The sequence below is a fragment of the Blennius ocellaris genome (genome assembly GCF_963422515.1).
Source record: "Blennius ocellaris genome assembly, chromosome: 3".
NCBI classification, from domain to species: Eukaryota; Metazoa; Chordata; class Actinopteri; order Blenniiformes; family Blenniidae; genus Blennius; species Blennius ocellaris.
The window spans coordinates 23,046,294-23,062,196 of NC_137652.1; the positions used below are offsets into that span (position 1 = coordinate 23,046,294).

The 15,903-nt window shown below is 47.1% G+C and overlaps 1 protein-coding gene across 1 annotated transcript in view; it reads left to right on the forward strand.

Moving 5' to 3' along the window:
- The window catches only part of slkb (STE20-like kinase b), an 18,794-nt gene continuing 2,891 nt past the window's right edge, over positions 1-15,903 (forward strand). The window contains exons 1-17 of the mRNA XM_080520779.1: positions 1-762; positions 3,560-3,724; positions 8,478-8,526; positions 8,652-8,801; positions 9,320-9,392; positions 9,474-9,668; positions 9,966-10,047; positions 11,223-11,339; positions 11,525-12,262; positions 12,389-12,519; positions 13,024-13,147; positions 13,242-13,421; positions 13,731-13,860; positions 14,485-14,609; positions 14,707-14,898; positions 15,067-15,192; positions 15,283-15,396. Coding sequence (XP_080376905.1) covers positions 613-762; positions 3,560-3,724; positions 8,478-8,526; positions 8,652-8,801; positions 9,320-9,392; positions 9,474-9,668; positions 9,966-10,047; positions 11,223-11,339; positions 11,525-12,262; positions 12,389-12,519; positions 13,024-13,147; positions 13,242-13,421; positions 13,731-13,860; positions 14,485-14,609; positions 14,707-14,898; positions 15,067-15,192; positions 15,283-15,396 — 2,841 coding nt within the window. The 5' untranslated portion in view covers positions 1-612. The remainder of the gene's footprint in view (positions 763-3,559; positions 3,725-8,477; positions 8,527-8,651; positions 8,802-9,319; positions 9,393-9,473; positions 9,669-9,965; positions 10,048-11,222; positions 11,340-11,524; positions 12,263-12,388; positions 12,520-13,023; positions 13,148-13,241; positions 13,422-13,730; positions 13,861-14,484; positions 14,610-14,706; positions 14,899-15,066; positions 15,193-15,282; positions 15,397-15,903) is intronic.

A 15,903-nucleotide genomic window follows, 5' to 3' on the forward strand; every position in this document is an offset into this window, starting at 1 on the left:
ACACTAAATCCGCTAGATCGCTAAATCCGTCCGGCGCACCAAGGAGCGAAAGATGACTGTTTTCTACCGTTTTACCGACTGTAAATACTGGGATATATCCCCACCGTGAGAGACACTGGAGCCGGGGTGTGCGTGGAGCGGTAATCCGGGAGCAGGGACGCGTTTTTCTCCTCTTTTTCTCCTCTTTTGGTTGAAGAAAGAAGCCCCTCGGGGCTTGTCGGGCCAGGAGTTAGAACAACGAGCCTCTACTAACATTTCTCAATTTCACATTTCTACCACAAACTCTCCTCCGAGTGGATTAGAAATGCGTGGACCCATTTAAACGGACGTTTTGTATGAAGTTTGAGGGTTTAACAATGAGCCGTGGCGTGTTGAACCGCTCGTCGATGGACTGGGCAAAACCGCGTCAAAGGCTTCGCTAGGTCTTTTTTTTCTTCTTCCTTCTGTTTTTCCACTCAACTTCAATAATAAACGTTTAATATCTTAACATTTCCGTTTAAAACTCAACTGGAGACACATGTGAGGACCGGAGGTTGTTCATTGTGCGCGTCAAACCAAGAGAACTGTGGGGGAAAGTTGAGTTTGCTTACGGAGTTCCGACTGGGATTTACGATGTCGTTTTTTAATTTCCGTAAAATCTTCAAACTGGGATCAGAGAAGAAGAAGAAGCAGTACGAAAATGTGCGAAGGGACGAGAATCCGGAGGAGATCTGGGAGATCATTGGAGAGCTGGGAGATGGAGCCTTTGGAAAAGTCTTCAAGGTAAATCACACTCAGCCTCTTGTTATCGTGGTATCGCGATATCGACCTGCACGGCACGTTTGTCACAGAAATCATATTGCTGCGATCTGCATATTCAAATAGACAAAGGTTGAAATTAAAGAAGCCAGTGATTTATCACAATAAAAAGCCTGTCCTTAATGCACACATGGACGACTTCAATAGATATGCCCATCCACACTATCATGACATAACCACATGATATCTATATCGCCAAATACGAAAGGAACTAAGATGAATCCTGTTTTGGGGTTGTGCAATTTCAAAGTTGAAATATTGAATACATGTGCCGCTTATCACCATTAAGCTCGTGCTTCTTCATCCATCCAACACAGACGGCTGTGCATTGTCTCAATGCTGTCATGGACCCTTTGAGGTTCTGTGCAATTCGCCTCCATAACCTTAGGGGGAGTCGAGTTTCATAAAAATCTGTTGTGAATATACATGAAACGTGTTGGTAGTGTTTACTTCCCAGTACTAGGTAGTGCGTTGTGGTACACTTGGACAATGACTGAAACGTTTGCAATTTGATTTAAATCTGACGTCTCCTAAAACAGCCAAACACACCCAAAAAAAAAAAATTTTGGGGTGTGAATGAAACAAACCGAAATTTCACAGAGTGGACCCATCACAGACCTTCCAGTCTGAGCTGCTTCAAAGTGTAGGTAGACATTTTTTTTAAGTGTACATCGCAATGGCAGCCATGTGACAAAGTACCAGAAATTGGCCTGACAACCTCGCCCACACGAAAACCAAATTGTACTTATCAAATTGCACTGTTTACGTCCACACAAAAACCACTGGAAAACACTGAAGTAGTATTTATGTTTAGACCTGACTGGCGGGGCTGTTGCAATCCTCAGACATGCACTAAATGTAGAGGAGAAGACACGATTCACACACGTGAAGCTATACAAAGCCAATAAAAAGCTGTACAGATACACTTGGTCCCACCTTCATGTGACACCATCTGATTCACAGAAGTAATAGCATTAACAAAATAATTTGGGTCGACATGGAGTGCTGGTATTTAGAAGAATAAAATCTCATAGCGCAAAGGCGGTTATATATTTATTTAAACACAAAATAATATTAACACATACAGTCACTGGCCATTTTATTGGCTGTGTCTTACTAGTACCAGGCTGAACCTACTTTTACCCTCAGAACTGCCTTTTTTTGCATGTTAAGCATCCATGATGAAAAAGTCAAATTCCCCCGTGTTCCACAGAACCTCTGTTGGACTGAGATCTGTGACTGTTGAGGTCATTGGAGTCCAGGGGAGTCCTCGTCATGTTAAAACAAAATGTTGAGATGGTCTCATCTTTGTGAGCGGCTGTGTTGTCCTGCTGGACGTCACCGTCAAGAGTATGGTACGATGTGGTCATAGAGGGAATTATATAGGACGCTGTGGAACTACAGGGGGCTGCTCAACTCCAGGCAACTATAGAACTGCGTGATCTACAGTGGACTACTGAATTACAGAGGATTACTGAATTAAAGGAACTATGGTGGGCTACAGAAACTTCAGTTGGACGAGTGAACTACAGAAACTACAGGGGACTTTGAGACTACAGGAACTGCAGGGGGCTACTGGATGACAAGAACTACAGATGACTATTGAAATACAGGAACTACAATAGACGACTAAACTACAGCAGTCTACAGGAATAATAGGGGACTACAGGAGACTATAGGAACGTTCCAGTTAGGATGTAACCTGTATAGAATCAGAATAAACACATTGTTTAGGTGATATGATGTTTTTCCTTCAGCTGCAGGTCTCGATGCCATATGGACGTCAGGTTTGGTCGCCACAGAAAGAAGAGTATATTCTTTGCTGTAGATTGTACTGCTTGATGTTTACTAGACTAACTGCTTCAGTCCCCACTGCTCTCAGGAGACCCAGCATCACGTCCCCTCAAATCTTGAGCCCGGGTCATCTCAATGGCTCCGACACAAATTTGTGGGCAAAGCCGGGGCTTTGTTAGCATGAGTGACAGTAAATGTTATCCCACAGGAGGCCTGTTCCTCAGTCCCAGTACTCCCAAGCCCTCATAATCTGCTCCCACCTCTCTGGCCAAAGGCTATTTTCAGACCCTTTTCAAATAGTTACCCAAGATTTCATGGCCAGCGTGCGACGCTTGAATGAACTTTAATCTGACTGCACGTGTTCTCAACAGCAACAACAGAAAACCGACCAAAACATATACTGATAATGCTTGTATTTCTCAAGTGTTTATGTTGCCATGCAAACACTTTAACATACAATGCTATTTTTAGCTGTAAGGCAACATGGAATAGTTATGGAACTAGTAACTATTGGGCTAGATACTTATTCTTTTTGTTATGCTTAAAAACCAGTTGGAGAGCTGCTGTCTCCGCTCCACACAGCGCTAATCTGATGCTAACACTGACGCTACAATAATAAAGCTTTGTGACCATTATTAACAAAGGAACTTTGCTAAGGTGGAGCTAAATGAGAACCACAGATATCTAGAACTTGTCTTGGCTTTGTGTTCCTGTGCTGTAGCACACCACTACAGAGCCCCCTCATCATGACCCGTATGTGATTGGGGGTAAACAGCCAGAACACGGGCAGGTCACCAGGAAGAGGCCGCTTCCCATATTGCCACGGCGACTTCATCAAGCACTTCCTGTCTGCAGGAGACCAAAACAAACTGGAGGAATTTCCTCTTTTAAAGCGCTCCGGACGTGTTCCTGGGTCCACTTTGATCTGTGATCCGCGCAACATGATTCAGTGTTTCTCCTCCTGCAGGCTCAGAACAAGCAGACGGGCGTCCTGGCTGCAGCCAAAGTCATCGACACGAAGACAGAGGAGGAGCTGGAGGACTACATGGTGGAGATCGACATCCTGGCCTCCTGCGACCACCCCAACATCGTCCAGCTGCTCGACGCCTTCTACTACGAGAGCAAGCTGTGGGTGAGTGCGGAACACAGTACTGGGAGTTGCCTTGTGTCTGAATGGTGCTCTAAAAATAAATTAGCCTCGCGTCTGATCTGAGTCAGACGGATTGAAAACCTTTAAATACCAGGAAATCAAAAGGATTTACTTGGCTTTAGTACAGAGATGTACCAGTTCGCCCTCAAAATCTTTACTCACTCATTGTGGCCTAATGGTTACACTTTCACTTGACACGGAAATTGACCTTTTCTTCAAAGTCTCTGTGAATCTGTTGACATGACATGAAGATCTTCTACAGATTACTTTTACTAGCCTGATTTGAAATCTGGCAATTTAAAAAGTTTTTCAGAGTTCATACATAGCGAGTATCAGCAGAATTAAACCCCCTTTCACTCACCGTTTCCAAGTGAAAATGGAAAACTTTTGTTGTATTTTGGGGGTCTGTTTACGTGACAACGATGCTCGGAGCCAAAACACTATTTTTTAAAACCTGCTCCCAAGGTGGAACTTTGTGAATGAATAAATGAATTGACTCCATCTCTGTGGAAATGGTGGAAAACACAACTTTTCTGAAATGCTGCTACAAGGTGTACTACAAGGCCGTATCAAATGGTTGTTCTGCAAATGCTGGAGTAGATAGACAATAAGAACAATCTTTACAGTGGGTTACTAAGATGTCACTGTAGTCTAAGGACCTGTCCACACGAACCAAAATTATCTTTTTTTTTCTCCCCCGGTGTTCTCCCAAAAAGGGTTAGGACATCATTGTTTTCCATAGAGGTGCATCTTTGACCGTCCGCACCTCAAAGCCAAGCCAGGGTTTTAGAACTTCCCCACTCTGGGACCCGTGTTTAAAAAAACCCCAAAAAATGGTGAATGAGCCCCAAGAGTTCTCATGTGTGAACCTTCCCCCTGCACTCAGCAGTAATCTTTTGCTTCAAAAAATCTCCTGAAGTTGTTCACACTTTCTCGCTGCATCACTGTGTTGGTGATAGAACTCCCTCTTGTAGTATTTCGACCAGAAATTGTGGGCAAAGTTCAGCTGAGCAGCAGAAAAACACAAACTTTCCAGGCGGTTAATCATCATACAGCTTATAATCCCTCCGCTTCTGATATGCGCTCATTTTTGATCATCTTTGTTTTCTACAGATGTCACCTATTTCAAAACCACAAAGTGTGATTGTAGCTTCCTAATGCTAACCATTGCTGCTGTGGATGGATACAGGCTAATGCTAATCACTGCTGCTGTGGATGGATACAGGCTAATGCTAACCACTGCTGCTGTGGATGGATACAGGCTAATGCTAATCACAGCCACTGTGGACACAGAGTAATGCTAACAACAGCCGATGTAGACACAAGATGGCGCTAATCGAGGCTACTGATGCATGTTAATGCTAATCACAGTTACTGTGTATTGATACAAGCTAATGTTGAGCAATGTCAATGCGGACAGAGGATGATGCTAATCAAAGCTACTGTGGACACACGCTAATGTTAATTAGAGAAGCACATCTTGATGTTGAGTAGAAAACAGTAATGACGTCACAGTAACGACGGGCCCGCTGTGCCGGGAGAAAGAGAGACAGCAGCTCTGCACCTCAGCAAGTGTTTTCCACCACAGCAAATGTCCCAACCTTTCAAAACTTTAGTAACTGGGATGACAATTAATGTGTCGGACATCACCCTCCTGTATGAAAGCCGAAACGTCAGGATCAGCTGAATGTTTGATTCCAGCCTCACTCTACATTTCACCCTCCATTGTCCTCTGGACAAAGAGCCCATGTTTTTCTGCGTGGCACCTGTTGGCGCAGAGACGAGCCGCACTCAGCGGGACGTTTCCTCTTGCAAATGAACGGGCCCCTCGCTGTGGAATCTAATGTCAACTTGTTTCTCCTAAGCACCCGTCACTGACATCCAGCAGGGACCTTTCACACTTAATCATCTGATTTAGACCTCTTGTGGAAAAATAGTTCTACTCCTCAAACCACATAACTAAGTCCGTGATTCAACTGCAATGAAATGTTTACCATCTTAAATTATATTTGAAACTTCATAAACGCAACATAAGTTACAGTTTTTGTACATGTTTCAAGTCTACTGCATATATGAAACTTAAGATGCTGTGTTCGCGTACTTTTACAGACTCGGATGTGTTTTGTAGCTGCAGGTCAATTTGATTTGGTGGAAAATCACAAAAAAAATAGCTCTTTAGGTGATAAAGGTTGCAGACCACTGATCTAGACTGAGACAGAGTGAGTATTTTCAAAACGTTCCATCTTGGTAACAGTTTTACAAGTTAAGTTTTCAATGGCTCCAACCACCGTTGTCATATAAACAGAGCCCTCCACAACGCAACCAAAGTTTAGCGTTTTCACTTGAAAACGTTGTCGTGCAAACGGGTCCTGAGCTCCATGAGAGCCCACAATAACATTTAGAGAGTAGGCTATACCGCAAGGTCACGTGATCGGCCCGCGCTGCGTTCACACTCGATGCGAAGTTTGTGTACGAGTGGGCGGAGCGCTCGCTTTGGTGCCACCAGGGGGCAGATGGTCGCTCTTCCCCACAACCACCACATTGAAGTGAACCAAACGTGACAAGTGTGAACGTACTGTAAACCCACCTTCAGCTTTCAACTCTGTCCTCTGTGTGTGTGTGTGTGTGTGTGTGGGGGGGGGCTCTTTGTACAGGCTAAAACAACAGCCGCCTACAGAGTCAGTGGAGGCATGCTGGGTCTCAATGGAGGGCTGTTCCTCACAGCGCAGGCTTTGTGTGTCTTGTCGGGTTTTTGTTCCTGGAAGTGGAGCAATAGCTGAAACTTGGGTGGGGGGGGGGGGGGGGACACTGCTCTCTCTTTTTTTCTTTTTCTTTTTCTTTTTTCTCCCAATCTGTAAGATTGCACAAAGCTCGTTTGAAAGTGGAATGACCCCGAAATCAAAAAGCAGCATCCAAACCCACTCCTTAACCTCAATCGGTCTCGCAGTGTGACCTCCCCGTGTCGGAGCGAGACGTTCCCCACCCGTCCTCAGACCGGTGTCATCTTTTTAAGGACGCTTCCAGATGCTGCACATTAATTACCCCCCCCCCCCCCCCCCCCCCCCACTGCTGCTCCAGGTTCTGCCTCCACATACAGTCACTAATCCTATTTGCAGAATAAGGTCCAGGTCTGGTAATGTAGCTCAGGAGCTCGCAGCTGGGTGAAAACAGTTTCCACAATGTGGCCCCAACTGGGCCAATCCTCTTATGTCAGCGGCCATATTGAAAGCTCCTCAGTGGCTTTAAGAGCTCAGAGAGTTTCATTCATGCAGCCTGGCGTGGGGGGGGGGGGGGGGGGGGGGGTAATTCATGTAAATAAGTCTTCAACCTACACCACTTTGAGTCTCATGTGTTTGTTCATTTTCTTGGGTGATTTGCATAATATGGAACGCCCCAAAAACACCAGCTGGAAACGTGTTGTGGTTTGTGCACAAGAACCAGCGATGGATAACTAAAACAAAAAAGACTTTACTGAAACGGGAAGCTAAAGTAAACATGGGCTGAGTTTTCACACATATGTGAGCATTGGGGATAGTCTGATACTGCACGGACTACTCGTACTGTAAAACGATCCCGAACGACAACCCAGTGAGTACTCGTAGCAACACACCAGCAATGCTACATGCTAAATATGATTAAAGTGTTACTGATACACTCATTGAAGCGTGTGGCAGTGTACAGCAAACTCGTAGGCCGACGCTACGTACTGGGCTATGCGTACTGTTGGAGGTGTGTGTCGCATCGAGGTCGTTCACGGAAACGTATCGCCTCCATATATTATTTGCCGATGGAGTATGAATTAGACTTCATGGCAATTAAAAAGTACTTGTGTCGTTACTCGACATCAGCAACTAGCTAATGGTTAAAAAAGGTGGAATTGGTGGCTCCCAGTGAGCTTCAAGGTAAATATTAAATAGATTTCGCTTATATGGCACTTTTTTAATACAAGAGCCGTCTCAAAACACTTTACACTGTTAATCACATTCACCTATTCACACACTCCAATGCAGCCATCCATCCACTGAAAGCAGTTTTTGGGGATGTGAGCTGTATTAACGCCTCCAACTGTGAGGGGGTTTTTCTTTTTCTTTACTTCTGGCCTGGTTTTATTTCAATTAAATGTTTAAATGATCAAATGATTTTTTTAAAGATATTTGTTTTGAAATAAAATATTCATCCGTCTCTTTTGTTTCACTGTTGTTTTTTAACTGATGTGACATCTGTGATATTTGTAATGACGTAATAATCGGTACAGATTGTTGTGGTACTGTTAAGTGGATTAGATTAGAGCAAATTGGATTAGATGAGATATTCCTTTATTAGTCCTACAGCTTGGATGCTCCAGCTGTGTCAATAATATAAGAATCATTAATATAAAGACTATAAACTTGTATAAAATAGCAAACTTTGGTGCTACTCCCATCATTGCGCATGTATGATGCAGCATATATAATCCAGATTACCTCCAAGGCTATGAGCCCCTGGTCACAGGACCATTTCTTAGGTCTCACGATTGTGCAAAGTACCGTAACTTCTTCTGCTTTATTTGATTTAATTTCTACAACCTGGTTCAGAAAAAAAAAAAAAGGCTCCTTTGTGATCTATGTTGTGGCGTCAAGAGTGGTCCAGACCGCAGGTTGTGTGAGGCACTGGACCTTCACATCGTCGAAACCTGAACCGGATAAAACTGTACAGAAGAAGGATCTTTTAAATCAAGGTCTTGTTTCTCCTGCAGATCCTCATCGAGTTCTGTGCAGGAGGAGCAGTCGATGCCGTCATGCTCGGTGAGTCAGCGTTGCATCACAGCACAACAGTGCTCAGAATGTAGCAGCTAGAGTGAAAGGGGGACAAGTCTGTAAACGGATGTGTTTACAGCAACACTGCTAACTGTGTGTGACCCCACCCGCAGAGCTGGAGAGACCCCTGACGGAGCCCCAGATCCGCTCGGTGTGCCGGCAGACCCTCCAGGCGCTCGTCTACCTCCACAACAGCAAAATCATCCACCGGGATCTGAAGGCCGGGAACATCCTGCTCACGCTGAACGGTGACGTCAAGCTGGGTGAGGACCCACAGAAGCGCGTCTGACTCACACTGCAAATGTATCCACTGTTCGCGCAGCACAGACGTTATCTAACGGCTCCGGCTCAGCACAAGAAACACAGGAACACTGCGGCTGAGGCTGTCATGTGAGAACGTATAAGATGAGGAAAGCGGCTTTCGCACTTTGAAGTCATGCTTCAACCTCTTTCAATACAAGAAGCTTAAACATTCACATGATCGCCAAAAACTCCTTCTATAGTTGTTGCAGTATGCATGGCTTTGAGGCGAGTTTGTGAGCAACGAGGTCGCTGTCGTTCATGGCAGCATCACCGATGCCGCTACTCATCTGTGGTGTCATCTGTAATGTTAAAATAATTATTTTCTTTGAAATTGCGACAATTCACTTGATGGTTTGGCTGTATTGGAGCCTCTCGCGGGCCATTTTTGGTCCACGGGTCCAAATGTTTGACGCATGTGGCTCCAGATCGTCTCGAACATTTTGGACCTGAATTTTCTGGATTTGCTTGATTCTTCCAGCTGACTTCGGTGTGTCTGCCAAAAACACTAAAACACTGCAGAGGAGAGACTCTTTCATTGGCACGCCTTACTGGTGAGTAAAAAAAAAAAAAAAAATCACCCGCCGTCGGTACGTCCCGATCCAATCTAATCTCCCACACCCGTGTGGTGCCAGGATGGCTCCCGAGGTGGTGATGTGCGAGACGTCCAAGGACCGTCCCTACGACTACAAGGCCGACATCTGGTCCCTGGGAGTCACCCTCATCGAGCTGGCCCAGGTCGAGCCGCCCAACCACGAGATGAACCCCATGAGGGTGCTGCTAAAGATCGCCAAAGCAGACCCTCCGACGCTGATGCAGCCGTCACGCTGGTGAGAGTCGGCAAACGTCCCCGAATGTTTATGACCTGTGATCCGTGACGTGTGAGGAACGGTGCTAGAAACTTGAAGTCATTACCTCGTCATCAACACAAAAAAGGAACGAGTCAGTTGGTAAAGTTCCTGTGGTCACAAAGCTGTGTTTATTGTAGTGTTGGCATTAGCACTCGCAGAGCTGTCAGCACTACGTGGGTCAGTCTAAAGACTGACTGACCCATTAAGTTGATCTGAAATGACATTTATTAGAGGGAGGAAGAGCCATGAGTGACTCACAGCTGGTATTTCTCTCAGGTCTCCAGACTTCAGCGACTTCCTGAAGCGGTGTCTGGACAAGAACGTGGACAACAGATGGGGGGCGCCGCAGCTGCTGCAGGTAAAAGCTGTTCTCCTGTGCTCTTTAAATCCCCCCCCCCCCCCCCCCCCCCCCTCCTCCTCCCCGACCGGCGCACCACCTGCTGCCAGCGTCAGCAGCAGATCTGCGGATGACACCTGTCCCGCTGAGTCCGTCCTCCGCTCACGTCAGCACAGCACCCGGTGCTCAGACCAACCCGGGACACTTCACACACTCACTCACTCACTCACACACTCTCTTGGGAACACGACCGCTCCTCGCTCCGGTTACAGGAAGAGCTCATGGGCTTGAAGGTAGAAAAATGCGATCTGCCGCCGACCAAGTTTCTGATACGGAAAAAGCTGCACCTCCTCAGACCTGCTCTGGAATATGTGCAGCAGATCTCCAGGAAGGTGAGGTCATTGTCAGTAGTTCTTGCACTGCGCCGACAGACGATGTTTAGGTTTCTCTTTGTCATACAGACTTTTTAATCAGGATGTTTCTATTTAGCCTCTTCAGACTCTGTAACCTTTTAAGCTCCACCACAGATCCGCTGGGCTCTGCAGTGTTGTGTTCAGTCTGCTGTTCTCACTACGCTCTTATGAAAATCTTAAAAAAAAAAAAAAAAAAAAAATGAGTCCGTGTTCTCCATATTGTCATGGTTCTGCTTCTTCTCGTGGCTCTTAAGTCCCCTGCAGAGCCCCATAAGGATGAGAAGAAGAGTTTGTCTGTGATGTCAGCCAGCCGCTGAATAGAAAAGGGTGGTCTGGCAGGAGAGTTCATACTCCCAAAAAGAAGCTGTCAAACTCGCAGGCCACGCCCCCTCACAGCACGCGCACGTCTGTGACGCAACGTTTGAACTTTTCAACTGCGCAACTTATTTCTTGCTTCAAACGTTTTCAGAAATGCATTTCGCCGAACTGTTTCAGTAATAAGTGTCCAAGCCACGATGTCGGGTCTGGTTTTTAACTGCAGGAGCTTACGGCCCTGAGTGATGCGTTCAGGGACGTCGCGTAACTCTGACCTCGCTCCATATTGACGAGCTGCTGGGCTCATACAAGTCGCGAGGCTACATGCTAAACATGATACAAATGTGATTGATACAGTCATTGGTGAGCTGTGCAGCACACGGCGAGTCGCTTTGTTCGGCGGGACTCCGGAGTGCCGGGACGAACCGGCCTTTCGTCTTCTCATGGTTCTCCGTCTTCTCCCTGCAGCACTCCTTTGCGTCCAGCCTGAGCGACAGCAAGCCTCTGCGGGAGCTGATCGCCGAGGCGAAGGCCGAGGTGACGGAGGAGATCGAGGAAGAGGAGGAGGAAGCTGAGGCACATCTGGTGAGCTCCTTCATCAACCCCAACATTACAACCACCCCCATTCTAATCATTTACTTAATCATTTACTTAATCCCCCCCCCCACTAATAACACAATTCTACAGATTTGAGTCAATCAGGTTTTCACGCCTCAGATCGAAGCTCCTCTGGAGTGTAGCATCCTCTCAGTGGCTTCTTCTCCCTGCAGGGTCACAAACGAGCCCCCTCAGACGTCAGCGTGGCCAGCTCGGAGGATGAGAAGATCCCCCTCTCCCCCTCCAGCCTGGAGTCCGTCCCCGAGAAGGCCGAACCGTCTCTGCCCGTCCCCACTGAGACCCCGGCGGTCAACCATGTGGTGGACACTGAAACCCCGGCGGTCAACCATGTGGTGGACACCAGCGTCACAGAGGAGTCTGCGGAGCCTGCAGCCCAGCAGGAGCAGCCACAAGAGGAGGAGGAGGAGGAGCAGCAGCAGCAGCAGCAGCAGCCAGAAGAGGAGGAGCAGCAGCAGCAGGAGGAGAAAACTCCTGCAGCTGTGGAGGATATGTCCTCACCTGAGGCTGAACCTCAGGCTCCTGTGAAGGAGCTGCAGCAGCTCGAGATCTCTGTGGAGGACGAGAAGGAGGTGGACACCGCAGAGCAGGAGGAGCAGGCCGAGAAGACTCCTGCTGTGGAGGAAGCAAGCACTCCGCTGGAGGAGGACGACGAGGAGCGCTTCAGACACCTGAAAGTGTCGCTGTCTCTGCCGGAGCCGGAGAAGGTGGTCCTGAAGGAGGAGGACGGGCCGAAGCCCCCCGAGGAGGAGGAGGAGGAGAAGAAGGTTCCGGACAGAGCCAAAGACGACAAGGAGAGAGACTCTGACTCAGGAAGGAGCAGCCTGGACCTCAACCTCTCCATCTCAAGCTTCCTGTCCAAGGCCAAGGAGCCGGCAGCCGCCTCCACACAGGTAACACACACACACACACACACACACACACACACACACACACACACACACACACACACACACACACTGACGCTAACTCGCAAGCACGCACACACTCGCTCACCTCCTCCTCTGCGCGTCCGCCAGGACACCAAGAGACAGAAGAAAACCCTGAAGAAGACCCGGAAGTTCATGGTGGACGGAGTGGAAGTCAGTGTGACCACGTCGAAGATCGTCACCGACAACGACACCAAGAACGAGGAGATGAGGTTCCTCAGGTACTCGCGCATACACACACACGCACACACACACACGCACACACAGGACGAACAAAAGTCAATAAGAGAATAAATGGTAGTCAATAAGTAAATGGTGCATGTCAGATATAATTGTCTCTTTGGGGAAAGAGCCTGTTCTCATATAACAGGTATAGGTTGTGTGTATTAAAGCCATTGTGTGCTGAGACGCCTGTAGAAGGACCCTTGAATGTCCTCACCTTCACCTCTTCTCCGCCTCTCAGACTCAGACAAATCTGTTTTAAAGTGGATTTCGCTGTGACAGACGTTTCATCTGTCGTCACTTGAAACCCGACATAGAACCTCCAACAGAAACAAAACTGTTGTCTTCATCCAGCTCCACTTTTTAAATACGTACACGTCTTTGTGGACACAAATCTTCATACACTCATAATACATACTCCGCTTGAATGTGTACAGCCTTTTATGGAACAAATAAGTGACCTGGTTCCTCCTCCACCTCTTCCTGCCTTCCTCCCCCTCCAGGCGACAGGAGTTGAGGGAGCTGCGTCTCCTTCAGAAGGAGGAGCAGAGAGCTCAGCAGCAGCTCAGCAACAAGCTGCAGCAGCAGAAGGAGCAGATCTATCGTCGCTTCGAGCAGGAGACCACGGTGAGTCCCCGGGGAAGTCCCGCTTCCCAGGGTCGCCGGATTGCCCGAGTCCGGGTCACCGTGTCGGGTGGTGAGAGCTCTGTGTGTCCCCCAGAGTAAGAAGCGTCAGTACGACCAGGAGGTGGAGAACCTGGAGCGGCAGCAGAAGCAGACCATCGAGCGTCTGGAGCAGGAACACACCAACCGGCTGAGAGACGAAGCCAAACGCATCAAAGGAGAGCAGGACAAGGAGCTGTCCAAGTACCAGAATGTACTGAAGAACCGCAAGAAGGAGGTGTGAGACACACACACACACACACACACACACACACACACCCTGCTCCACCTTTTGTGAATACTTCATTGGTAAGACTTTGAGGTCGAGTCGCTCTGATGAAACTTCAATTAAAGAAAAAAGGAGAAGCCGATTTCAGAGTTCCACTTGAAGAGTGTTAAACATTAGGCGGGGCCAAGTAGGACAGATTAATGAGCCTTTATCGGCTCAGGAAACTGTTTGAACACACACGCACGCACGCACGCACGCACGTGCGAGCCGTGGCCCCCGGTGCGTCCTCACATTCTGTCTTCCTCCTCCTCATTGCAGGAGCAGGAGTTTGTGCAGAAGCAGCAGCAGGAGCTGGACGGAGCTCTGAAGAAGATCATCCAGCAGCACAAACACGAGCTGGCCACCATCGAGAGGGACTGTCTCAACCACAAGCAGCAGCTCCTCCGAGGTAACGCACAGATCCTCATGTCTCTGTGCTCTTTATTCTGTATTTATTCATTGATTTATTCCACATACTTTTTTATTTATTTATTTATTTTTAAATAGGCACATTTACCCGTGCTTTTCATTTTTCATTCTTTTTTTTTCCCTATAGTCACTTCTTTTTTCTGTTATTTAATAATTTGATCCTTTTTAAATTAAAATTCAGTCATCTTGATATTTATCGATTTATTTTAACATTCATCTTTTTACTCACAAAATTAATTTCATAAAAAAAAATTCATTCCAGTGTTTGCATCTTTTCTGTTTATCCGATCACTTATCTCTCCATTTATTTATGTATTTTTTTTTCCAATCATTTATTTTATTTATCCTTACATGTATTTTTTTATTTTTTTTTAAACACATTTATTTATTTACTTATTTCTGTGTTCATTTATTTCTGTATTTCATACAATAGAAATGTGGGCCGAGATAAAACATGGAAATAAAAGTTACATAATTGTTAAGGCAACAAGCCTTAATGTAGACTTGTGTAGATATATACTACACCCATGTCCACATTGTGTGTGTGTTTATTTGGTTTGAGGACTGCGGGGTGTGAGGCTGAGCTCTTATGTTTGCTCCCCAGCTCGGGAAGCGGCCATGTGGGAGCTGGAGGAGCGCCACCTGCAGGAGAAGCACCAGCTGTTCAAGCAGCAGCTCAAAGACCAGTACTTCATGCAGAGACACCAGCTGCTCAAGAGACACGAGAAGGTACAGGTCATATCTCCAGAGAAGGACTGAGTGCGAAGTTTACTCTTTGTAACGTGCCTCCTCCTCCTCCTCCTCCTCCCCCCTCCCGCCTCCTTAGGAAATGGAGCAGATGCAGCGCTACAACCAGCGGCTCATCGAGGAGATGAAGAACAAGCAGACGCAGGAGAGGGCGCGACTCCCCAAGATCCAACGCAGCGAGGCCAAAACGCGCATGGCCATGTTCAAGAAGAGCCTCCGCATCACCGTGGCAACCATTACCCCCGAGCAGGAGAGGGAGAAGGTCAAACAGGTGAGGAACCCTGAGGTTCGAGGTCTCGGTTCTATTGTTCCACATCAGGTTGGGCGATGTATTGAAATTCAGATAGGAATTTTGGGCCATATCATCTTGCCCTAGTTCTACACTGAATGTGTTTGTGTGCGCGTGTGTGTGTGTGTGTGTGTGTGTGTGTGTGCTCAGTTTGCAGGTCAGGAAGAGAAGAGGCAGAAGAACGAGCGTCTCCATCAGCAGCAGAAACACGAGAACCAGATGAGAGACCTTCAGCTGCAGTGTGACGCCAACATCAGAGAGCTGCAGCAGCTACAGGTGACACACACACACACACACCCACACACACACCCACACACACACACACACACACACACACACAGCCCTAACACTGTGTAAATGTTTCAGAATGAGAAGTGCCACCTCCTGATCGAACATGAGACCCAGAAGCTGAAGGAGCTGGACGAGGAGCACAGCGCGGAGCTGAAGGAGTGGAGAGAGAAGCTCCGACCCAGGAAGAAGGTCCTCATCCATTCATCACTCACAGTCATAGTTATCCAACACTTTCAGAGCTCCGGGTTTTGGTGGAACTGCAGTGAAATTGTAAAGTTTAATTTTCTTCGGTTTTCCATCAACACAATCAAATTTTGTCTTTTAAAGTAACAAACGGTCCATGTTTTCCTTTAAATTGTGCCGAAAGGAAGAAATCACATGTATTCACAGCCTTTATCGACAAGCTTAGCTGTCAACAAAGAATAGTTCCTGGTTTCCTCCAAACATGAGGCTTTCTATTTACCTGGAGGACTTCTGTCTGTCTCATCACACCAGAGAATGTAGTTTCTCGTGGTCTGAGTCCTTCAGGCGCATTTTGTCAAACGCCAGGTGGGTAGCTTTGTGCCTGGAGACAATCCTGTCTGAGGTTTATAGTTCCTTTGACTTCATGCTTACTGTCTGCTGTTGGACCTTTATATAACACTGTGTGTTTGTCCACATCCTGTCCAATCCACTGAATTTACCAGCGGAGGGCTC